The sequence below is a fragment of the Sarcophilus harrisii genome, chromosome 2 (assembly GCF_902635505.1).
Source record: "Sarcophilus harrisii chromosome 2, mSarHar1.11, whole genome shotgun sequence".
In the NCBI taxonomy this organism is placed as follows: Eukaryota; Metazoa; Chordata; class Mammalia; order Dasyuromorphia; family Dasyuridae; genus Sarcophilus; species Sarcophilus harrisii.
Genome location: NC_045427.1, coordinates 335,894,043 through 335,920,049, shown reverse-complemented (window position 1 = coordinate 335,920,049; position 26,007 = coordinate 335,894,043). Strand labels below are relative to the sequence as shown.

Genomic DNA, 26,007 nt, shown 5'->3' with positions numbered 1-26,007 from the left:
GGTTATGCTGATCTCAAAAAACCCTTCCAGGAGAGTTAGATCCAAAGACTGACGTAAGGAATTTTCTCCCATTATACAGCTCATATCTTATCTAGAAATTGCCTCCATCCTGGCCAATCAGCTACTATTTCCTTGTTTCTTCATTTGAATTTTACATAATGTAAAACTTCAGAGATTGGGAGATGTGGGGGCCCCATCTGTTTTGGACTCTATTCTTTGCCAAATGATTTAAACTTCTTTCTAAAAAATTTTCAGTTTTGAATTTGTTCTCTACCAAAAGGTACAACATTCATTCAAAAGTATTCAGTTGTAGAAGAAGAAAATATTTTAGAAAACTTCTTATCATATTTTGCTTTACATATATCTCAAATGAGAAAACTTCTTATCATACCTGGTTGTACATATATCTCAACATGAAGTCCATGAGAAATGACTTTCCTTTTCTAAATGCTCCAGCCACAGAAACAGCAACAACTTCTTTGTCCCTGACAGCTTCTGACAGAAGGATACGATTAAGTGCAATTTCATCTAATTCAAAGGAGTGATCGTCTTTCATGATGAGGACCTGAACTGGTCCTGCCTTTTTCAAGGTATCCTCTTCTTCTGAGCTCCATTCATAAGCTTTTTCTGTAAACCCACCTGTTAAAGAGAAAAATCAACAGGATTCAGATGAATGTGTTGATCTTCTATAGCATTTGTCACCATTTGATAACTCCCAAGCTCTGTACTTTTAGGCATTGAGTACCTCCATTCAGACAGCAGTGAGTTTGAACACATATATTATTTCTAAACTTGATTCCTCAATATGGCCTATCTGATCTTTCTGATACTACATTGATTACAGCAAGTAAACTCTGGTTTCATTGAATATTAAAGCAAGGCTCAAAATGAGGTATTCTAGTCTCTGTTCAAAGAAGGCATAGTCAAGCAAAGTGAAAATGAAAAAAACAAGTTCAGAGGTTCCTGTCTAAGAGAAAGTGAACAAGATCTTCCATCAGTTGCTAAATCTTGATTAACAATTCAGATGTTAGCTTGACTCAAGGATCTATGTCCTGAAAGGCTAAAATGGGAACTTATGCTCTGTTTCTTGGATTCAGAAGAGCTTCAGCCACTGAGCTCTTTATCCACTTCTAGATAATTGACCTGTCTTCTTGCCTTTACAGCAATCCTGACCGACTCCCATAGCTATTCTTCAGTGTACTCACTTACTTGTCTGATCTCTGACAAGCCCCAAAATATACTTTTCACTTTGAACTACCTGGTCAAAATTTATTTAACTTGTATTGTCTAACACAGAAGTAGCATTCACAAGAAAAAAAGAGGATTGGGATGGGGAGAGGAGAGGAGTTATAAGAGAGGTGGTAGAGGAAATAAAAGAACACAAGAAAAGTATAGATTACAATTTTCAGGGATTTTTAGCCTTTCAGGGTAAGAGGCAGAAAATATTATCAGTTCCACTGGATACCTATATTCCCAATGACATGCATTCTCAAAGGTTCTTTTTTCTTTTTCTGGCAAATGAATTCAGAGAGTGTCTCTGAAGGAAGGACACAGATTAATTCCCTTTTATGTCTTCACCTTCTGATTATTCCCATTAGAATTTGCTCCAAGTAGCAAGACTAAATATTTCCATTGTGGCTAGCAATAGATCTAGTCAACCCAAAAAAAGCTTGTGTTCTCCCTGGCCATGAAAAGCCTTCTTAAAGGTTTTCTGTAAATGAGTTTTTTCGTAAGAGGTGCCCTCAGAATGGAGCACATCCAGGAAAAAGTAGAAGAGATTTTTTTTTTAAAGATTTACAAGAGATGAAATTCGAATACATTTAAGGCATCAATTTACATAATTACATTATTTAAATAAATCTCAAATGGGAGAAATGAGAACTATAACATCCTTATGGTATAGGAGTAACTGAGTCAAGAGATTTGGTACGCTATAATTGTTGATTAGTAGTGAGAAGAACCAAGTTATTAGAAATGTGAAGTAGTTCACAAAAGTAGCTGGTAGAAGTAAAGGAAGTCAATTCTAGCAGTTTTTGCTAAAAATGGATGCTAAAATGAGAATTAACATTCCCAACAAGCCCAATAGGAAAATATCTTTGGAAAAGTCATATACTTAATGTCCTCAAGGAATTATCATATGCTTAATTTCCTAAAGGTATTCAGAAACTTAAGTAGCTGTTGTTACTATTTACAGATAGAGCACAATGGAAAGAAAACAGACACAATAGGAGATCTGATGTGACTTCATGAAATTAACAGTCAGGGAACACTGCTTCATATGAATGACCTAAGGAGAGAAGAACTAGAAAATTCAAAGTTGTTATTACTTAAATTATAGTCAGTGCAGCTGAATCAAGAAAACATAGCATGGGTTCATTCTGGCTACATAATTCTGAATGCATTTAGGGATCAATTGTCAAAATATTTGAAAGGAAAAATACTAAATGACTGGAAAAACTCAAAAGATATTACTACCTAAAAAGAATTAAAAGTATATTAATAACTACCAACTGATATCTATTTTTTCTTTCCTATAAATTTTTATAAGAATAATTTTTAGGAATTAGATAAACCACAAAACAAATAAAAAAGAAATTAAAGAGGTAAATAGAATATTAGAAAAATTAGGTATGATAGATCTTTGGAGAAAACTTAATGGAGACAGAAAGGAGTATATTTTCTTCTCAGCAGTTCATGGAACCTATACAAAAATTGACCATATATTAGGACATAAAGACCTCAAAATTAAATGCAGAAAAGCAGAAATAGTAAATGTATTCTTTTCAGATCATGATGCAATGAAAATTACATTAGACAAAAAACTAGGGGCAAATAGACTAAAAAGTAATTGGAAACTAAATAATCTCACCCTAAAGAATGAATGGGTAAAACAGCAAATCATAGACACAATCAACAATTTCATCCAAGAGAATGACAACAATGAGACAACATACCAAAATTTGTGGAATGCAGCCAAAGTGGTAATAAAGGTGAACAAGATGAGGTGAGATCATTTATTTAGTGCCATACCAATCAGACTCCCAAGAAACTATTTTAATGACCTAGAAAAAATAACAACAAAATTCATATGGAAGAACAAAAGGTTGAGAATTTCAAGGGAATTAATGAAAAAAAAAAAACAAAACAAAACAAATGAAGGTGGCCTAGCTGTACCAGATCTAAAACTATATTATAAAGCAGCAGTCACCAAAACCATTTAGTGTTGGCTAAGAAATAAACTAGTTGATCATTGGAATAGGTTAGGTTCACAGGATGAAATAGTCAATAACTATAGCAATCTAGTGTTTGACAAACACAAAGATCCCAACTTTTGGGATAAGAATTCATTATTTGACAAAAACTGCTGGGAAAATGGAAATTAGTATGGCAGAAATTAGGCATGGACCACACTTAACACCATATACCAAGATAAGATCAAAATGGGTCCAAGGATTTGATAAAGAATGAGATCATAAAAAATTAGAGGAACATAGGATAGTTTACCTCTCAGACTTGTGGAGGAGGAAGGAATTTGTGACCAAAGAAGAACCAGAGATCATTATTGATCACAAAATAGACAATTTTGATTACATCAAATTAAAAAGTCTTTGTACAAACAAAACTAATGCAAACAAAATTAGAAGGGAAGCAACAAACTGGGAAAAGATTTTTACAGTTAAAGGTTCTGATAAAGGTTTCATTTCCAAAATTATATATAGAGAATTGACTCTAATTTATAAGAAATCAAGCCATTCTCCAATTGATGAATGGTCAAAGGATAGGAACAGACAATTTTCAGATGATGAAATTGAAACTATTTCCACTCATATGAAAAGAGTGTTCAAATCACTATTGATCAGAGAAATGCAAATTAAGACAACTTTGAGATACCACTACACACCTGTTAGATTGGCTTGATTGACAGGAAAAGATAATGCGGAATGTTGGAGGGGATGCGGGAAAACTGGGACACTGATGCATTGTTGGTGGAGTTGTGAATGAATCCAACCATTGTGGAGAGCAATTTGGAATTATGCCCCCAGTTATCAAACTGTGCACATCCTTTGATCCAGCAGTGCTACTACTGGGCTTATATCCCAAAGAATACTAAAGAAGGGAAAGGACCTGTATGTGCCAAAATGTTTGTGGTGGCCCTTTTTGTAGTAGCTAGAAACTGGAAAATGAATGGATGCCTATCAATTGGAGAATGGTTAGGTAAATTGTGGTATATGAATGTTATGGAATATTATTTTCTGTAAGAAATGACCAGAGGATGAATACAGAGAGGCTTGGAGAGACTTACATGAACTGATACTGAGTGAAATGAGCAGAACCAGGAGATCACTTCAACAACAATACTGTATGAGGATGTATTCTGATGGAAGTGGATATCTTTGACAAAGAGACAATCTAACTCAGTTCCAATTGATCAATGATGGACAAAAGCAGCTATACCCAGAGAAGGAACACTGGAAAATGAGTGTGAACTGTTTGCATTTTTGGTTTTTTTGTCAGGCTATTTTTACCTTCTGAACCCAATTCTCCCTGTGCAATAAGAGAACTGTTTGGTTCTACAACATATATTGTATCTAAGATATACTATAACATATTTAACATGTATAAGACTGCTTGCCATCTAGAGGAGGGGGTGGAGGAAGGAAGGGAAAAGTCGGAACAGAAGTGAGTGCAAGGGATAATGTTGTAAAAATTACCCAGGCATATGTTCTGTCAAAAAGTTATAATAATAATAAAAAAAAGATGAGGTGAGATCTCTCAAGACAGTTGTGAAAATTGAGTAAGGCTTCATCTATTTCAGAGTTGGAGTAGGCCTGAAGATCTTTGAGCATTGATTCAAGGGCATACTTAAGTCTCTTTTCCAGCTATACTCCCATGATGTCATTTTCTCGCTATTTCAGTCAAATATGGGCAACTATGTACTTATTGGTCAAGTTCAATTTCTTGGGTAGCTCCCACATTTAGAAGGTAAGACCCTCAGCCAATGAGGATGAGGGTCAGTGGTGGGAGGGGTATTTGTGTTAGGGAATAAAATGTTAACCCTTCCCCCCAGAAGGTGCCTCCTCCCTTCGATTGCCTGCTCGATGGGTGGGATGCCCGATCTCGTGAGAATGTATAATAAACTTTGCTTTGCTCCTAGAGATCTCTCCAACTTTTTTTATTAAATAACGATTCTTTACCATTTCTGAGCCACACAGTTTTGGGGGCTCATCCAGGATCACATTACTTGGTGAGTAGGCAAAATATTGGGTGCTAGTGGGCTGGCACCCTGCCCTGATTTAGGCAGCCCTCCAGCATCCAGGGACTTCTCCTTGCTCCCCAAGATAAGGTGGGTCTGAAGTAGAGAAACTTCAAGGCAAAGCAAAGGGAGAAACTCCACAGTAAAAATTCTGACCAGTTTGGTGGAGGACACGTCAACAATTTGCTTGGAAAACCTAAGGGCCCCTTGAGTTAAGTTACAGACTCTAGAGGATAGGCCAGGCCTTCTTAGGTAACTGGGGTCAATTGGCGACAATTGATGTGTTTGGGCATTTTGGAATTTAGATTTCATCCCAATTCAATGGGTGTGGCCCAGTCCCAGTCAGCCCTAGCAGAGAGAAATGAGAAAAATGATCAGAAATACCGGTGGATAATCCCTTGGGAGATAAATTAAGTAACTGGAACAAACTGCCAAAATATAAAGGAAAAAGCAAGAAAAAGATGATAAGGTATTGTTGTTTTGTCTGGGGTGACAAAGATATTGGTGGAGGCACCATTTGGCCTAAGTGTGGCTCCCTTGAAGACTGGGTATGCCAAAAACTAAATTGGTATGTTAATAGTAAAGAATCTGTTAATACAGAGGAGGCAGTATATGCTGGACAATGGCTTTCCTGGGCTCTAATAATTTAGCTCCACTTTAGGAAACCATGGCCTCCGGATCTGAAAGGGAAGGAGAGGACTTAATTCTATTAGCCCCTCGGGGCACGGGAGGATTTAATTCAATTAACCCACCCAGACCTCACAAAGGATCATTTGCTTCTTTAAGGAAGGAATTGGAGCAAATTCAAAGAGATATCCAAAATTATCCTCTTCTAGAAACCAAAACTCCTAATGCAAAAGTCCTAAATTGTGTCCCTTAAGAGAAGTTCCCTTGGCTCTGGGAGGCATAAGATATGTGAATGCTCCCCTAAGTACCACAGAAGTCAGGGCTTTTAAGAAGGAAACAAGGCCCTTAATAGAAGATCCCACAGGGCTAGCAGAGCAATTTGATCAATTTCTGGGCCCTAATCTTTTTACTTGGGGAGAACTTAAGTTTATTTTGAATTCTCTCTTCTCACAAGAGGAGAGGGTATTATGCCAAAGTTCCCTTTTAATGTGGTGACCCAGTTCCTCCAATTATCCTATTTAGTTATTCTGCCTTAGGTTATAACCTTTCCCTCTTAATGTTTGAGATAAAGGTTTTGTAGACATTCCTTCTTAATGTTTGACAAGATAAAGGTTTATCCATTTTAGATGTCATTAGACTATCAGTAACCTTGCTACATTAGGTATCCCCACCTAGGTCCCTCCATTATGTCATTGTTCTTTTGATTCCATAAAAAGCTTGCTGCCCTGATACTTGATACTCAGGGTTAGACTCTTTGAGATGATAGTCTTGTCTAGCCCTGGGATCAACATGGATCCATTGGTCCCAGTATTTCTCTCCATTTAATAAACTTTTGAATTGATCTGTAATCTCTTTCTTGCTCAGTTTCTTCAGCATTACAAGGGGACTAATTAGAGGTGCAACTATGAAGGAGTGGGATAGGAGAAGCCCTCTAGGAGAAAACTCTAGCTGCAGGGGTAGTCTCAGCTGTACAGAAATACTCTTTAGTAGATCCTAATTGGGATCACAGTAACTGTACATTGGGGAAGTATGAGGGATCTTAGAGAACTGATAATTCTCTCAGTGGAAAATTCTCAGGGGGAATTTGAAATGCAGTGTCAAAGGCACAGAACATGAAAAAGGCCTTTGGGCTGACTCGGAGGAAGAACAAGTCACCAGCTGACTATCTGAATAGACTAAAAGATAGCATGAGGAAGTACTCTGGGTTTGACCCTGATGACCCAGGAGCAGAAGATACATTGAAACTGCACTTTGTAACCAATGCATGGCTAGATATCAGTAGGAAATTACAGAAAGTATAAGGATGTAATAATAGGAGCCTTTCCAATTTATTGGAGGAGGCCATCAAGGTGTAAGGAGGGATGATGAAAAGCAAAAGCACAAAGCCAAAATCTTAGTCCAGATAGTGCAGGGAATAGTAAAGAACACAGAAAAGTCTGAACAACAACAACAACAACAACTGAACAAAACCTGGATATCTCTTTGAATTTGCTCCAATTCCTTCCTTAAAGAAGCAAATGATCCTTTGTGAGGTCTGGGTGGGTTAATTGAATTAAATCCTCCCGTGCCCCGAGGGGCTAATAGAATTAAGTCCTCTCCTTAAGTCAAGGAAAAGAGACAGAGGTAGACAGGAGACTTGCTGCCTTTGAGATGTTGGGGATGTCAAAAAGTAGGACATATAGAAAAAGACTGCCCCCAGCAGAGGATGGAACAGCAGATATGTTCCCTTGTTGTGCTTGATGAAGATTAGAGGAGTCAGGAGTTCTTGAAAGATCCCACCCAGAACCCTTGGTAAATTTAAGGGTGGGACACCATCAGGAGACTCTTGTGTTCTTAGTGGACACAAGAGCATTGAGGTCTTCAGTGACCTGTTTGCCTGAGGGAGTTAAATTATCTAAGGAGAACCTGGTGATTTCTGGGGTTAAAAGAGAAAATTTTCTTGTATCTATGACCATGCCTTATGTGGGAGAAAGGGAAACACTGGACAGATTTCTGCTTATCCCAGAAGCAGGAGTCAACTTACTGGGGAGGGATTTAATAACTAAACTAGAAATCGTGTTGATTTCACATGGACCCAGCATATACCCCAGTAGAATGACACTACCATTGATCTATTAAATTTCCTGGGAGGATTGGGGTTTAGAGTATCAAAAGAAAAATTACAGTTTGTGGAGAGGGAGGTAAAATATTTAGGACATTGGATTAGTGAAGGCAGCAAGAGATTGGACCCTTCCAGAATTGAGGGAATATTACACATATCCAAACCTAAGACAAAGAAAGAGCTACGCAAATTTCTGGGGTTAGTAGGATATTGTCGGGCATGGATAGATTCTTATGCTGCTATCACAAAACCCTTGTATAAGCACCTGCTAGAGGAAAGTCCAAATTCTATCATGTGGGATCAAGAGTGATCAGAAGTTTGAGGACTTAAAGCATTTGTTAATTTCACCACCTATACTGGCTCTCCCCACCTTGGAAAAACCTTTCCACCTGTTTGTCAATGCTGAGGATGGAGTGGCTCCGGGAGTTCTTGCTCAAATAAGAGGGGGGCAGAGAAGACCAGTGGCTTTCCTTTTTAAAATATTAGAAACTGTAGTCAAAGAATGGCCGACCTGTGTACAAGCAGTAGCTACTACTGCAATCTTGGTAGAAGAGAGTAGGAAGCTCACTTTTGGAGGCAGTCTTATAGTAAGTATCCCACACCAAGTAAGGACAATACTAATTCAGAAGGCTGGGAGATGGCTCCCAGATTCCAGAATTTTGAAATATGAGGCAATACTATTAGAAAAGAATGATCTACTAATCACCCAAGATCACAATCTTAATCCTGCTTCCTTTTTGTCCCCTGGAAGAGAACCATCCCCCAAGAGGAACATCATTGTTTAGAGTTAATTGATTTTCAAACAAAAGTAAGAGAGGATTTACAAGAATTGCCAATACCTGAGGGAGTAAATTGGTTTATAGATGGCTCTTCTAGAATGGTAGATAAGAAAAGGAAAAAATGTGTTTGCTATTGTGGATGGAGATAAAATTTCCACTGTTACCAAGGGCAGTCTACCTGCCTATTGGTCAGCTCAAACTTGTGAGTTGTATGCCTTAAATCAAGCATTGAAATTATTGAGGGACCAAGATGAGAACATATACACTAATTCAAAATATGCCTGGGGTGTGATGCATGTTTTTGGAAGGATTTGGAAAGAAAGAGGGTTTGTAAATAGTAAGGGTAAAGAACTAGTCCACCACACATTAGTCAGAGAGGTACTGGAAAACATTTTGGCTCCTAGGAATGTAGCAATAAAACATGGGATGGGAAATTTTTTGGAGGCAAGGGGAAATAGATTAGGAGATGAGGATGCCAAGGGAGCTGGAGATCAGGAGATTAGTCATATAATGGCCTTGATACCTGTACTTCCCTCTAGTCTGCTCTCTCCCTGTTTTACCCAGAAGGAAAAAGACAAGGCCTCAATGCTCGGAGCAGTTGAGAACTCAGAAAGATGATGGCTCTTACCTGATGGCAGAGAGGTACTGACCAAATCAAGTATGAGGCAGGTCCTTCAACTGCACCAGGGCAGTCACTGGGCTGTCCAAAACCTGTGTGATAATGTGCTGACAAGGTATGCCCCTGGCCTATATGCTATGGCCTGATAACTGGTGGACAACTGCCTCATTTGTCAAAGGACTAACAAGGCTGCTCAATGCCAAATCCCAAAAGGGGGACGAGCTCTGGGAATCAGACCATTCCAAAGCATGCAAATGCACTTCACTGAGCTGCTACCTCAAATACTTGCTGGTCATAGTGGACCATCTGACCTCATGGCTGGAGGCATTCCCCTCCACCTGAGCAACTGCCTCAACAGTAAGTAAGGTCTTATTAGAATAAATTATTCCCAGATATGAAATCTTGGAGAGGATAGACTTGGATCAGGGAACACATTTTTCAGCCCAAGTATTGCGGAATCTGATTAGGGCTTTCAAAATCACTTGGGATCTTCACACCCCTTGGCATCCTCTCTCTTCTGGAAAAGTAAAAAGGATGAATCAAGAAATAAAATGGTAACTGACTAAATTATCTTTAGAGACCCAACTACCTTGGAATAAATAACTCCTCTTGCTCTGTTCAGAATCAGAACCAAGCCATGTAGAGATATTGGGCTTTTACCTTGTGAATTATTGTATGGTCATCCTTTCCAGGCTTATCATATGGGAAACTGGGACCCCATTTTAGGGACAGAGGATGTATTTCCTAAGAGATATGTTAAATCATTGGTACAACATTTACAAGAACTACAACAAAAGGGTTAATAGTTCAGATTCCTCCTCTAGGTTTCCCTGTTCATAGAATTCAGGTTGGAGATTGGGTGTTGATCCAATCCTGGAAGGATGAGAAGTTAATTCCATGCTGGGATGGACCCTACCAGGTGATACTGACCTCAGACACTGCAATTTGGACCCAGGAACAAGGCTGGATACACTACCAGAACAAAAGGACCTGTGGCACCATCTTGATTGGAGTGGACAATTGAAGATAGGGAAACCTCAAATTACATTTGAGAAAGGGCCGCCACTGAATAGGAACATAATCTCTGAACTCAGTGCATTGTAATTCTCTATGTATCACTCTTCTTATTATTTTGCATCTCTTCACTTATTTGGGAGCTGACATATTTTCCCCTAAGAATTTCACCTTGACCTCACAGTGTACTCACATACCTCTTAATTGGACAAGGATCTGTTCTATTGGATTAATAAGGCCATTTTTTTTTTTTCTTCCTGAACAGTCAGACAAATCTTAGGGATTCAGTTGTATGATGATTTGGAAAGAGGGATGCAGAGTTTAGATACATCCATTACCCATACTAGAGATGCAAATGGTTGGGGTGACACCTGGCCCCCAGAAAGAATAGTTAAAGAGTATGGGCCAACCACTTGGGCTCAAGAATCTAGAATCCCAATATATATTTGAATAGGATAATTAGACTTCAAGCAGTTGTAAAGATTATCACCAATCAGACAGCTAAAGCACTAGATCTGATTGATAACTAGAATAGTCCAAAACTCATTATCCAGAATGATTAGGTTGGAAGGGAAAACTGAAGGGTCTGTTAGATTGATGCTAAAAGGGTGGAAGCCAGTGCCCCAAGAAGATTGACAAGAGCCAGAAGGGGATAAGGAATTAGATAGAGAATGTAAAGTTATGTTACAAAAATTTGAAGAGATCTTAGTGTATAAATAAGAGAGGGGATTGAACAAGATGAGGTGAGATCTTTCAAGACAGTTGTAAAAATTGAATAAGGCTTTATCTACTTCAGAAGTGGAGTAGGCCTGAAGGTCTTTGAGCATTGATTCAAGGGCATACTTGAGTCCCTTTCCTGCTATACTCCCATGACATCATTTTATCCCTATTTCAGTCAAATATGGGCAACTATGTACTTATTGGTCAAGTTTAATTTCTTGGGTAGTTCCCACATTTAGAATATAAGACCCTTAGCCAATGAGAATGAGGGTCAGTGGTGGGAGTGGTATTTATGTTAGGATTAAAGTGTTAACCCTGCTCCCCCAGAAGGTGCCTCCTCCCTTCGATTGCCTGCTCGATGGGTGGGATGCCCGATCTTGCGAAAACTTATAATAAACTTTGCTTTGCTTCTAGGGATCTCTCCAGCTTTTTTTTTTTTTTTTTTTTTTTTTAAATTAAATGGTGACCTCTCACCATTTCTGAGCCACACAACAGGAAATTTCACATCTCTAGAGGCTTACTTGAATAAAATAGAGAAAGAGAAGATCAATGAATTAGGCTTGCAACTTAAAAAGCTAGAAAAAGAGCAAATTAAAACCCCCCAATCAAATACTAAATTTGAAATTCTAAAATTAAAAGGAGAAATTAATAAAATTTAAAGTAAAAAAACTATTGAATTAATAAATAAAACTAAGAGTTGGTTTTATGAAAAAACTAATAATATAGATAAGCCTTTGGTAAATTTGATTAGAAAAAGAAAAGAGGAAAATCAAATTATTAGTCTTAAAAATGAAAAGGGAGAACTTTCCACCAATGAAGAGAAAATTGGAGCAATAATTAGGAGTTACTTTGCCCAACTTTATGCCAATAAATTTGATAACCTAAGTGAAATGGATGACTACCTTCAAAAATATAGGCTGCCCCTTCTTTGTAGTGGCCAGAAACTGGAAATTGAGTGGATACCCATCGACTGGAGAATGGCTGAATAAATTGTGGCATATGAATATTATGGAATATTATTGTTTTATAAGAAATGACCAGAAGGATGATTTCAGAAAGACCTTGGAGAGACTTACATAAACTGATGCTGAATGAAATGAGCAGTACCAGGAGATCATTAAATACTTCAACAATAATACTATATAATGATCATTTCTGATGGACGAGGCCCTCTTCAACAATGAGATGAACCAAATCAGTTCCAATAAAGCAGTAATGAATTCAACCAGCTACACCCAGAGAAAGAACTTTGGGAAATGAGTATGAACTTCATAGAATTCCCAATCCCTCTATTTTTGTCCGCCTGAATTTTGATTCCCTTCACAGGTTAATTTTACACTATTTCAAAGTCTGATTCTTTTTGTACAGCAAAATAACGGTATGGACATGTATACACATATTGTATTTAACTTATACTTTAATATATTTATCATGTATTGGTCAACCTGCCATCTGGTAGATGGGGTGGGGGGAAGGAGGGGAAAAATTGTAACAAAAGGTTTTGCAATTTTGTCAATGCTGAAAAATTACCCATGCATATATCTTGTAAATAAAAAGCAAATATATATATAGGCTGCGCAGATTAACCTAGGAGGAAGTAAATTGCTTAAATAGTCCCATTTCAGAAAAAGAAATAGAATAAGCTATTAATCAACTCCCTAAGAAAAAATCCCCAGGACCAGATGGACTTACATGTGAATTCTACCAAACATTTAAAAAACAATGAACTCCAATGCTATATAATCTATTTGAAAAAATAGGGAATGAAGGACTTCTACCAAATTCCTTTTATGACACAGATATGGTACTGATAACTAAATCAGGTGGGTTGAAAACAAAGAAAATTATAGACCAATCTCCCTAATGAATATTGATGCAAAAATCTTAAATAAAAGATTAGCAAAAAGATTACAGAAAATCATCCCCAGGTTAATACACTATGACCAAGTAGGATTTATACCAGGAATGCAGGCTGGTTCAATATTAGGAAAACTATTAGCATAATTGACTATATCAATAACCAAATGAACAAAAACCATATGATCATCTCAATAGATGCAGAAAAAGCATTTGATAAAAATCTAATACCCATTCCTATTAAAAACACTTGAAAGTATAGGAATAAATGGAGTTTTCTTAAAATAGGAGCATATATTTAAAACCATCAGGAAACATCATATATAATGGGGATAAACTGGACCCATTTCCAATATGATCAGGAGTGAAACAAGGTTGCCTACTATCACCATTACTATTCAATATTGTATTGGAAATGCTACCTTTGGCAATAAGAGTTGAGAAAGAGATTAAAGGAATTAGAGTAGGTAATGAGGAAACCAAATTATCACTCTTTGCAGATGATATGATGATATACTTAGAGAACCCCAGAGATTCTACTATAAAGCTATTAGAAATAATCCACCACTTTAGCAAAGTTGCAAGATACAAAATAAATCCACACAAATCCTCAGCATTTTTATACATCACTAACAAAATCCAACAGCAAGAGATACAAAGAGAATTCCATTTAAAATAACTGTCGATAGCATAAAATTTTTGGGAATCTTTCTGCCAAAGGAAAGTCAGAAATTATATGAGCAAAATTATAAAATACTTTTCACACAAATAAAGTCAGATTTAAATAATTGAAAAATATTAAGTGCTCTTGGATAGGCTGAGTGAATATAATAAGGATGAAAATACTCCCTAAACTAATCTATTTGTTTAGTGCTATACCAATCAGACTCCCAAGAAATTATTTTAATGACCTAGAAAAAATAACAACAAAATTCATATGGAAGAATAAAAGGTCAAGAATTTCAAGGGAATTAATGAAAAAAAAAATCAAATGAAGGTGGCCTAGCTATACCAGATCTAAAACTATATTATAAAGTAGCAGTCACCAAAACCATTTGGTGTTGGCTAAGAAATAAACTATGCCCTGCCTCCAGAAGGAGGAGTTAACCTTTGGGAGATCATATATATATATATGGAGGAAGCTCTTAGAGCTTAAAAAGAATTTCTCCAGAACATTGACTGGGGTCGGGGAGGAGCACTCTGGGAGGAAGCCCACAAGCCCTATCTTCAAAGCAAGAGAGATTCATTGCATCTTCCAATTTGGTTCTGGCTGGAGGCTGAAGAAAGCAGAGGCAGAAGCCAAGGACAAAGCTGCAAGAGCTGTTGGAACCAAGCAGAGAGATAGGCCTGAGCTAACCGGGCTATATTAAAGGACACAATAAAAGATCTGAACTTTTATCAGCTGGCTGCAATTTTGGAGTAATTATTTACTTGTAACTGAAACTAAGGCTGCCTCCAGAAAACCTCCCCGAGAAAGAGAGAACTATTATTATTATTATTTTAAAGAAGAGAGAAACACGAACAGAGGAGGAAGGAATTTGTGACCAAAGAAGATCTGGAGATCATTATTGATCACAAAATAGAAAATTTTGATAATATCAAATTAAAAAGCTTTTGTGTAAACAAAACTAATGCAAACAAGTTTAGAAGGGAAGCAATAAACTGGGAAAACATTTTTACAATCAAAGGTTCTGATAAAGGCCTTCTTTCCAAAATATATAGAGAACTGACTCTGATTTATAAGAAATCAAGCCATTCTCCAATTGATAAATGGTCAAAGGATATGAACAGACAATTTTCTGATGAAGAAAAAGAAACTATTTCTATCCATATGAAAAGATGCTCCAAATCATTATTAATCAGAGAAATGCAAATTAAGACAACTCTGAGATATCATTACACACCTGTCAGAATGGCTATAATGACAGGAAAAGATAATGCTGAATGGTGGAGGGGATGTGGGAAAACTGAAATACTGATTCATTGTTGGGTGGAATTGAGAACAAATCCAACCATTCTGGAGAGTGATTTGGAACTATGTTCAAAAAGTTATCAAACGATACATACCCTTTGATCCAGCAGTGTTACTCCTGGGCTTATATCCCAAAGAAATACTAAAGAAGGGAAAGGACCTGTATGTGCCAAAAGGTTTGTGGCGGCCCTTTTTGTAGTAGCTAGAAACTGGAAAATGAATGGATGCCTATCAATTGGAGAATGGCTGAATAAGTTGTGGTAATGTTATGGAATATTATTTTTCTGTAAGGAATGACCAGCAGGATGATTTCAGAAAGGCCTGGAGAGACTTATTTGAACTGATGTTCAGTGAAATGAGCAGGATCAGAAGATTATTATATACAACAATAATACTATATGATGATCAATTCTGATGGACATGTCTCTCTTCAACAATGAGATGAACAAAATCAGTTCCATTTGTTCAATAATGAAGAGAACCAGCTACACCCAGTGAAAGAACTCTGGTAAATGAGTATGAACCACAACATAGCATTTCCACTTCCTCTGTTTTTGTCTGCTTGCATTTTTGATGCAGGTTATTTTTACCTTATGTCTTAGTCTGATTTTTTTTTTTTTTGGTGCAGCAAAATAACTGTGGATATGTAAACGTATATTGTATTTAATATATACTTTAACATATTTAACATCTATGGATCTACCTGCCATCTAGGGAAGGGGTAAGGGGAAGGAGGGGAAAAGTTGGAACAGAAAGTTTTGCAAGGGTCAATGCTAGAAAATTACCCATGCATTTATCTTGTAAATAGAAAGCTATAATAATAAAAATAGAATAGTTTTTAGACATATCTAAAGGCAATCTTGATGAAACTAATGAGAAAGCAACAGGCATACTTTCTCAAAAAATATTCTACAACAGATCCTATTTTTTCAGTCACCAATTGAAAAATACAGAGACTGACTGTATCCCAATGTGCTTATTTTTTGAGTGGTATTAAAAAAAAACCCATGATATGTTAGAACAAAATTCAGCTTTAAAGGCTCTCTTCTGAGATTCCTTGACAAATTTAATAAGATTAAATTTAGTTCATGATTCTCTGATTACTAATATCAATTGAGACAAAATAAAGACATCTTTGTTTGGTGGCCAAATATATTTTTACTATCATGAAAGATTTCTAGCCTAGATTCTAAATGGGAGAGGGATTCCTTACCAATGGTGGGTTCTTCCAGATTTTCCTGTTTATGGATGACATTCTGATTACATAAAGCTGTAGAATATCGACTATCTAAATGATAGCCATAATTTCTAAAAAGAGACACTGTCTATTTGAAAAACTCCAAGTAGATGAAGAATACTTGTTCAGATCATGACTGGTCAATGAACAATCCACTGGATGGATTTGTTAGCGCATATATATTGGAAAGATAGTTGGATGGATATTGAACTAGTACCAGAATTAAGTAGGAAGAAGACAATAAGTTGTATTGAATTGTTCTTGGAAATTATGTCATATTCTTAATGAATTTAATCTTCTTCTGCATCATGTATACCACAATCTCCAAGGAATCATAATTATAAGACATCCAAAGGCAATGGACATTGGTAAGGTAGGTAGAAATAAACTGCAGAAAACATAGTGTTAATTACCCATATAAAGAAGAGATGATGATTTCTTTTTTTGTTTTAAACTAGTTAAGGAAATGATATTTATTTTGTGTTTTACATCAAGTCCAAAATAAAAAAGAAAATGATAAAAAAAAAAAAAAAGAAAAACAAACCTATGACCTGAAAAGGAGCTGGACTACATATTTGTTATGAGTTGTTGTTGTTGTTGTTGATGTTATTAATTTTTATTATTATTATTAATACATTAAAGCTGTAGTTGTGAGAGATATTAAATGTTTGCCTAAATAAACAAACAAACAAATAAATGAAAATTTAAAAAGCCTACCAGAGGAGAGCAGATTTCAGGCCTCAGTTAGGTGGAGCATTGATCAACATTAATATAAGGGAGTAGTATCCTAAAGACATCAGAAAAAAAGGAAAACGACATAAATGTACAAAAGTATTTATAGCACCTCTTTTTGTGGGCAAAGAATTAGAAACTGAGGAAATGTTCATTAACTGGGGAACAGCTGACCAAATTGTGACATTTAATTGTAATATTGAGCTATGTGAAAGGACAAGTAGGATGGTTTGAGAAAAATCTGGGAAAACTTTTATGATTGGAAGCAGAATAAGGTGAATACTATAGTAATATTGTAATGAGTGACTTGACTATTCCGACCAATGCAATGATTCAAGACAATTCCAAAGAAATTATGATGAAAAATATTATCCTCTTTTAGAGGAAGATCTTATAGACTTTTAAGTACAAATTAACTCCATGATTAGAGGAATTCACAAATGAATTTTATCATTCAAAGAAAAATGGTTTTGAAAACAATGGAAATGAGTTATGACTTTTATGAGTTTTATGACACAGATATGGTTTTAATATATTAACTAGGAAAAAGTAAAATAGGAAAATGAACAACAAATATCATGATTATATTAATAGATACAGAAACAATTATGGATAGAATACAATATTATTACTATTAAATACTAAAAAACCCAGGACTACATGGACTTATTCTTAAAATAATAAATTTTGTAATTGTTATTTAGTTGTGTCTGATTCTTGATGACCCCATTTGGCGTTTTCTGACAAAAGTTACTAGATTGATTTGTCATTTTCTCCTCTAGATCATTTTACAGATGAAACAACTGAAGCAAATAGCCCAGGACCATACAGCTAGTAAGTCTCTAATGCCAAATTTGAATTTAGTTTTCTTGATTCCAGGCCCTGAACTCTATCCACTATCCCCAAGATAATTTGTATTGTAAATAAACTAGAATCCTGTCCATTAAAGTCAGGGATGAAACAAGTATGTTAAATGCCAGTATGCCTATTTACCATAATATTGAAAATTCATACTATTAACATGACGAGAAAAAGAAGTCTAAGGAATAATCACAGATAAAGAAACAAAATTATCAAATTTTATAGGTAATATGTAGTATATTTAACCCCAAAGAATCAAGTAAAATTAATTTAAACAGTAAAAAATACAGTGATTTTACAGGATATAAAATAAATACATATAAATCATTAACTATATAATTCAAATAAAATTTAGCAAAAAGCATTAGCGAAAAGTCCATTTAAATTACTTAAGGTTACTTGAGAATTAACCTTCCAAGCCATACTCAAGAACTACATAAATATATTTCTAAACAACTGTTTATAGAAATAATGACAGGTCTAAACAATTAGAATAATATTAATTAGTCTTGTACAGGTTAAGCCAAGTAGTAAAAAAGTTCAATATCACTTAAATTAATTTATTTATTCAATGCCAGTATAACAAAGTAACAAAGAATTACTTTACAGAACTTTATAGAAATTCACTTGGATGAAAAAAGGGATCAAGGATCTCAAATGGAATAATTACAAGAAGGGTAAACTAGATATTAAAATATACTAAAATCAATAATTCTTAAAACAATATGGTACTGAATATAAAAGAAAAAACATTGAGTAGTGGAACAGAAAAGGTATACAACTATATAGAAGGAATTGTAATCAGGTCCTTAGTATTCAATGAACACAAAGATTCTAGCTACTGGGAAAAAAGAATTCACTCTTTGACAACAACTTCTGAGAAAAATGGAAAGCAAAAATAGATTTTTTTCTCTCAATGGTATTTTGTTTTTCTAAATATATGTAAAGATAATTTTTTTAAAGCAAGTTACCTGAGGTTAAAATGACTTGCCCAACAGCTACTGTTAGGTGTCTCGGGTCAAATTTGAACTCAGTTCCTCTTGACTCCAGGGATGGTACTCTATCCACTATACCATATAGCAGCCTCAAAGATAATATTCCACATTAATTTTTGTAACATTTTGTGTTCCAAATGTTTTCTCCTTAAGAACAACTGATCTGATATAGTTAAATATGTGCAAACCTGCAAAAATAAATTGAGTCCAGTAACTTATACCTTATATTAACATAAGCCTTATGTATCAAGTGACTATCTAATCTAGACAAAATTCTTACATCATAAAGAATTAAAGAAGCATGAAAAAGATTACCTATTCAGTTATGTGAATACGAATAAAAATTCATGATTTAAAGAACCATGAAAGATGTATGGAAATGCATAATTTTGATTGTGCAAAATTTAAAAGGTTATACACAAATCCAATAAAGTCAAAGGAAAACTAGTGGGGAAAATCTTTGCAACAAGTTATTTAATAAAGGTTTTATTTCTAAAACATATAAAAATTGCATTCAAATTTATAAGAAAAAAGAACCCTTTCCCAACTGATAGATGGTCTAAGGATAAAAATAGGTACAATTCAAGGGGGGAAAGCCTGGCTATTTACAGTCATATTAAAACAATAATGCTTCAAATAACTAATAAGAGAAATGAAAATTAGTGCAAGTCTAAGATTTGATTATTTATCAGAGCCTCAAAGATGACAAAAATGGAAAATAATACAAAAAAAATTATTCAACAGCACGTGTTGAATTTGACCCAACTATGATTACTAGGTTGAAACCCAAAATAGATCAAAGAAAGAGGAAAAGATCTGTGTGAACAAAAATATTTATACAAACTATTCTTGTCGTAGCAAAAAAAACCTGAAAACTAAAAGAAAGTCCATCAATTAAGAAAGGACTGAATAAATTAAAAATTGTTTTTTATTCAAAGGAGTAAAGGTATATTAAGTGGTGCTAATTTTTAAAAATTAGAGTGATGGGAAGGAGATGCTACAAATATAAAATATTGCATGAACTTTCAGATGAATTTAATGCATTATTAATTATAAATTGTTTTACTTTGTTACATGAGATCTTTCACAAAATGAGAAAAATATGTAAAAAATTTCTAATGTAAAATGAAATATCAACAAAACTCCTCTAAAAGTGAATGCTTTCATTCACATATTGGGGAAATAAATTAAAAGTTTGAAAATTTTCAATAAGAACCCAGAGCATAAGCAGATAAAATAGCAAAGATAATCCTAAAAGCAAAACAAAAGCTAAGTATTAATTTTTCATAAATAGGTTCCTTAAAATTTTAGGGTCCTCTCTTGGCTTTTATTTCTTAAATTGTCTGGTATATGTGTGAAGATCTTTAACTCAACTTTCACCATACAAACAATGGATAATTTGTTCAAAGAAAATAATAATAAGACAACAATATATCAAAACTTAGGATACAGCAAAGGTCGTCCTTAAGAAAATGTTATATCTCTAAACATTTCCACTAGCAAAAGAGAGGAAAGAGAGATCAATGAACTTAAAAATACCAAAAAAGCAACACCTCAAAAATCCTAATTATGAAAATCAATAAAGAGTTAAACAAAATAGAACATTAAAAATTATTAAATAGCTAAGATTAAAAAAAAGATTCCGATTTATTTTGTCTATTTTGTCAAATGAAAAAACGATCACCTAACCTAATTTTTATTTTTTAAAAAGAGAGGAACTCAGATACCAAAATAAAAATTAAAATGGAACATTCACAAGGAAGAACTAGGGATTATGAGCAACTATTTTGCCTAATTATATAGCAATAAAACTGCTAACTTAAATGAAACAGATGAATATATTTTAAAATATAAAATACCCCAATTAACATCATAGACTAGAGAGATTTGAAATAATCAAATCTCAAAAAAAAAAAAAAAGAAATTATAACTAGCTATAAATAAACTTCTCAAGGAAAAAAGAATAATTCATGGCCAAATGAGTTTTAAAGTGGAAATCTATCAAATAGTCAACAACAACAAAAATCATTCTGATGCAATTTGAGTGGTCTAGATTCCTGGTGGTCTAGAGGTTATTGGCTATAAGAGAGTTGTTAAAAATACCCTTTAAATTGGCCACAGGTTTTAGGAGTGAAAGAATTCACTCGTTTCTGAATTATTAGTTGCAAAATGAAAGTTTATTGTTGGATAGAAACCAGTTTACTAAGAGACTGACTTCTCTAGTGGCAGATCTTTGGGGAAATGGAGTTTTGCAGTTCTCAGTAGACAGGAGGATCCTGATAGCTGAGTGAGCTATCTAGGCCCATCTACAAAAGACCTTCATTGATGGAAGCTATTATATTGGGTGTCTTGGTTGGGGCTGGGATAGCCCAAGCAGGTCAGACCCAGTAGAGGCTGGGGTAGCCTGGATCTCCTATTGAAACTGACAACACAACACTTCAAAGGGGTGCTTTTTGACCAGAATTTCTAATTGAATCAAAGGCCCTGGCATCCTGGAAAGATAACTTATCTGGGGGGGGATTTGCCTTCCTCAGGAATGGTTGAGACTCTGAAAGGGATCACAGATCAAAAGGAAATACAGTTTCTTAAAAGGAGCACAACCGGCTTCAATTCCAATAGTAATAATGCAATAGCAATACTGCAAAAATTGTGAAGCAGGGAATTCTATCAATCTAAATAAATCAGAGAAAAAACTATAGACTAATACATCTCAATGCAAAAACATTAAGTAAAAAACATTTATAGGATCATATTAAAAAGATTATGCTCTAGGATTAGGTTGGATTTACATCAGGAATTCATGATTAGTTCAAATTAATAGAAGTATAAATATAACAGAATATCAATAAGAAAACAAAATTTATATCAGATCAATAAATGTAGGAAAGAATTTTGAGAAAATATAATATCATGTATGTTGAAAAAAAATTTGAAGGCAGAGGAACAACTTTATACTTTCTAAATAAGGTAAAAAGAATCAATTTTAAGCCAAGAGCTAGCATTATCTGTATTGGAGAAAAACTATAGATTTTTAAAATGTTTAGGCTGGATAAAACAAACTGTTAGCGTTATCACTTTTTTTTTTTTTAAATAGTTCTAGAAATGCTAGCTACAGCAAAAAAGCAAGAAAAAGATTTAAGGAATAAGTATAAACAAAGGGAAAGTAAAATTTTCTATGTTGATTTCCTTGGAAAACCCTAGCATTCAACTAAAAAATAAATTAAACAATTATGTAATTACTTATAACCTGCTTTGTGAATAGATTCATGAAAATCATCCACCTTTTTGGATACTTCTAGGAAAATTTAGCAGGAGAAATTGGAAAAAGTCTCCTTAAAATGTAATGGGAGTCTGGCATATACATACAACAACTTTGGTGTTATTTAATATATGTAAGAGACTAGAATGCCTATTTAATTAGATATGTTCTGCTAACTATGTGGTAGGAGAAACTTTTTCATTTGGCTAAGTAGACAGATCTATGGATGCTTTAAAAAAGCATTAGCAAACACAACTTTAGCTATTAGCTCTTTGGCCATTCTCATTCTCTTGGTTTGATTCTGTGGTTATAAAGAGTAGAACACAATCAAATGATTGAACAACAACAAACAAATGGTGATATATGAATATATAATAGAATATTATTGTACTGCAAGAAATGATGAATATGATGAATTTAGAGAAACATGAGAAGATATATGATTTATGCAGCATGAAGTAAGGAGAACCAGGAGAACAATTTATATGAATTACACACAATAGTGAAAATAATTTTGAAAGACTTCACAACATTGATCAAGTAACAACCAATTATGATTTCAAAAGACTGATAGAGAAACATACCTCCAACCCCTTTACAGAGATGTGATGAACTGAAAGTGCATCAGAAATAAGTGTATTATTCAAGGTAAGTGTATTATATTTTGCATAACCATATACAATTACCCCAAAGCAAAGGCATTTACTAAGATGATGTAGTAAGAGCAGTAACTACAAACACTCCCCACATAACTCTGAAGCATACTTTCCTACAGATATAAATAGTATCAGTAAGAAGACGGGTGAACACCAGTTTACTGTAGTGAGGAATACACAAGGCTTTGAACCACTTCATTTATCCACTATTGCAGAACTCCAGTCCTTTGTTTTTCTATGGTGTATTTATACTTCTCCCTTTTCAGTAAACTGGACAATTCCCTCTGTTAGATTTGTTGGACCTACTCCTCACTGCAACTCTACTTCTAACTCTGTGGAATAACTCTCTCTTGGTTCTCTTCTTTACTGTCAAATATCTTCTTCTTTATAGATCTTTTGTATTAGCTGACTATGTAGCTGATAAATTTGCTTTTTATATGACACTAGGGTATAGATAATCTTCATCCACTCAATGGCAAGCTACCCAAACATTTCAATCAAGATGTTGCCACATTTTGGCAAAGTGAAAACTCTTCTTTGAACCTCATTTAAGACATTAATACCTTATTGTCTGTTGCCTCTTATCTTCATCACATGGGCCAGGGGCAAAGCAATTGATTAGATGGTGTTATGATCAATATATATAGAAATTTTGTTCCTATCTTGTTAAATTATAAACATATGGTTTTCTTAAAAACATTTCTTTTAGAAAACAAATTATAACAATTCAGTTTTATATAATCATTTTTCTTATTCTTGTTATACTGAGTTATATTGTTATAACTTAATAAAATGAAATCTATTGTATTTATCTGCTCTCATAGACACCATGATAGGGGCAAAATTTATAAACTGAAGGGATTTTAAAGATCATCTAGTCCAAATTTATGCAACGAGGAGAGGAGTTGAATTGTATTCTTAGAGAGCTCTTGGAAATATTGAAGGAAACACAACACTGAATAAATTAGTGATTAAAACAATGCAGAAAACATTGGTCCCTTGTTTCTTCCCATCAAAAAGTATGATAAAGATAGCAGGCTGGGATGCTATAACAATTAAAAGGGAAAAATACCTTTCTTTTTTTCTTTCCTTCCTTCTTTTGTGTCCCCCTACTTTTCTTTCTCTTTGATTCTCTGGAATGGGTAGCAAGTTCTTCTTTCATGTATTTCTTATTAGAGGTTGGAGTCGGGACTATTCTTCTTTCACCATGGCAATACAGTTATTTTAAAGTATGTGACAGCTAAGCAGAAGTATTGGTGTAGGCAAGCCTAGGCCTTGGGACTTTAGCTGCCTCTTTTGTTTTCTATCCTTTTCCTGAATATAGATGATCAAATAGTAATACCAAGATGGATACATCCAGATATAGAGTATCTTTGTTAGTTTGAGCTGTATGAAGGTTCTGTTTTTCTCAGTTCTAGTTTACTGGTAGGAGGATGAATATTCTGTCACTCTATGTTTCTTATAGAAAATGATCATGAAAAGGAGGACAAACCTTAGTCCTAGATTGACATGGACTTTGTAGCAGTTGTCCAGAGATAATGTATAATTGAGGTGAAACAATTTAGCAGTCAGCCCAACAACTTGCATTCTGTTTTGGTGTTTAAGTCTCAACCTCCCAAGATAATATAACAATATTGCTTGTTTGTGCTTCTAAGACCCCTTCTTAAACATTTCTTTTGTGTGTAGGAAATAAATAACTGTTGCATACTCAATTTACATTGTACACTGCACATATAAAGTATGACTTTTTATACTTTTTGATTTCTAGTCATGAACCAAACTTTGTGATTCTCTCTTGAGTTCCTATATATGGGTATAAAAGAGTTCCTATATATGGGTATAACTTCATAGTAAGTTTCTAATGATTCTTATTTTTATGTATAGATAAAGAAAATCAAGCCCAGAGAGAATAAATGGTTTGCACAAAGTCACTCAGCTAACAAGTGACATGGACTAGATAAAAATTCAAGTCTCTTGATTCAAAATCTTTCCAATAACTACCACCTTAATTTAGGCTTCTAGGAAATTCTGTTTTTTACCACCATGCTCTACAGAAAGGCAATGGAAAGGAAAAGAATGTACAAAAGACCAGGATTCTAATTCCAATCATACTCAATGTGACTTCATATAAGTTGCTTAAGTTTATTAATGTTTTCTTTTTTTCAGAGATAGGTGTGAGTTGAGGGAATGAGGGATGGGTGTTTCCAACTATAGTTTTTTAGAAAGAGATGGACTTTCCAGGGGAATAAGAAAATTGACTTTGAGAGTAAGTTGCTGCTAGAGTAGAGCACGCATGCACAGGTCTCTTTACTTATGTTAGAAGCGCTTTAGATCTGTTTTCTCATCTGTCAAATAACACTAATGCCCATCTTGTCCCTGACCATTTCACCAGTTAGTTGTGTAGCTCAAAAGAGATATTTATAAAAATATTTTGATAATTTTACAAATGTGAGGTTTTGTCATCATTCTCCTGAACTATACTTAAATCAACTTTCTCCTTTAAATCCTTTTGAATATTTAAATTTTTTAATATTTTCTGTCTTTCATATGTCTTGACTTTTTGGGAGGAGGGATTCTGCCTCTTTTCTAGATTTTTAGATTACTTGTGTCTCTTCTATCATTTCACTCATGCAGAGCTGGAATAAAATGAAGAGCAATAGTTTTTTCTTCCATCAGTATGGATACTAGCTGTGAAGAAATAACTCACTCTATATTCTTGCCTATTTGATTTGGGTTCAAAACTTTACCAATATCCAAATCTTTCTAAATATGTTAAACTTTCTTATGGTTATAGGGCATATATTGTTATAATAAAATATCAATAACTATTTGGTACTAATTAGGATATAAAAAGCATAGAAGTGGAATATACTCGATAAATAAGCAGAAGCAATCAAAAACATTAGCCCAGTGTTTGATGAATCTAAGGATACAAATTACTGGGCAAGTAACTCTGATGAAAAGTTGCTGGAAAAATTGGAAAACAGTTTGAATGGCAGTTTAGATTAGCAATTTATAGCATATTGCAAATGGAAATGTGACCTGAATATAAAAGGTCACATTATAAAGATATAAGTGAAGAATAGAAGGTGGTACATTTTATAACTGTAGCCAGGGTGAAAAATTATTGACCAGCAAGAGAACATAGCAAAACAGTTTTTATTACATATTACAGAATTTTCTTGCACAAACAAAATCAAAACAGAAAGAATAAAAGAAAATATAAGGAAGGATTAACTATTACTGATAAAAATAAGATATCTAACCAAATTAACCAAAGGCCATTCTCCAATAGATAAATGGTCAAAAGAACAACTTTTCTTT

The 26,007-nt window shown here is 34.4% G+C and overlaps 1 protein-coding gene across 3 annotated transcripts in view; it reads right to left on the bottom strand.

Annotated features, from left to right (window-relative positions):
• The window catches only part of ATL1 (atlastin GTPase 1), a 103,363-nt gene that overhangs the window by 70,252 nt on the left and 7,104 nt on the right, over nt 1-26,007 (bottom strand). For 2 of the 3 annotated variants that reach the window (XM_031952920.1, XM_023503230.2), the window contains exon 2: nt 392-639. In XM_031952920.1, the coding sequence (XP_031808780.1) occupies nt 392-639 (248 nt within the window). Of the gene's footprint in view, nt 1-391; nt 640-16,897; nt 16,968-26,007 lie in introns of all 3 variants that reach the window. The other variant, XM_031952922.1, reaches the window with a different exon arrangement.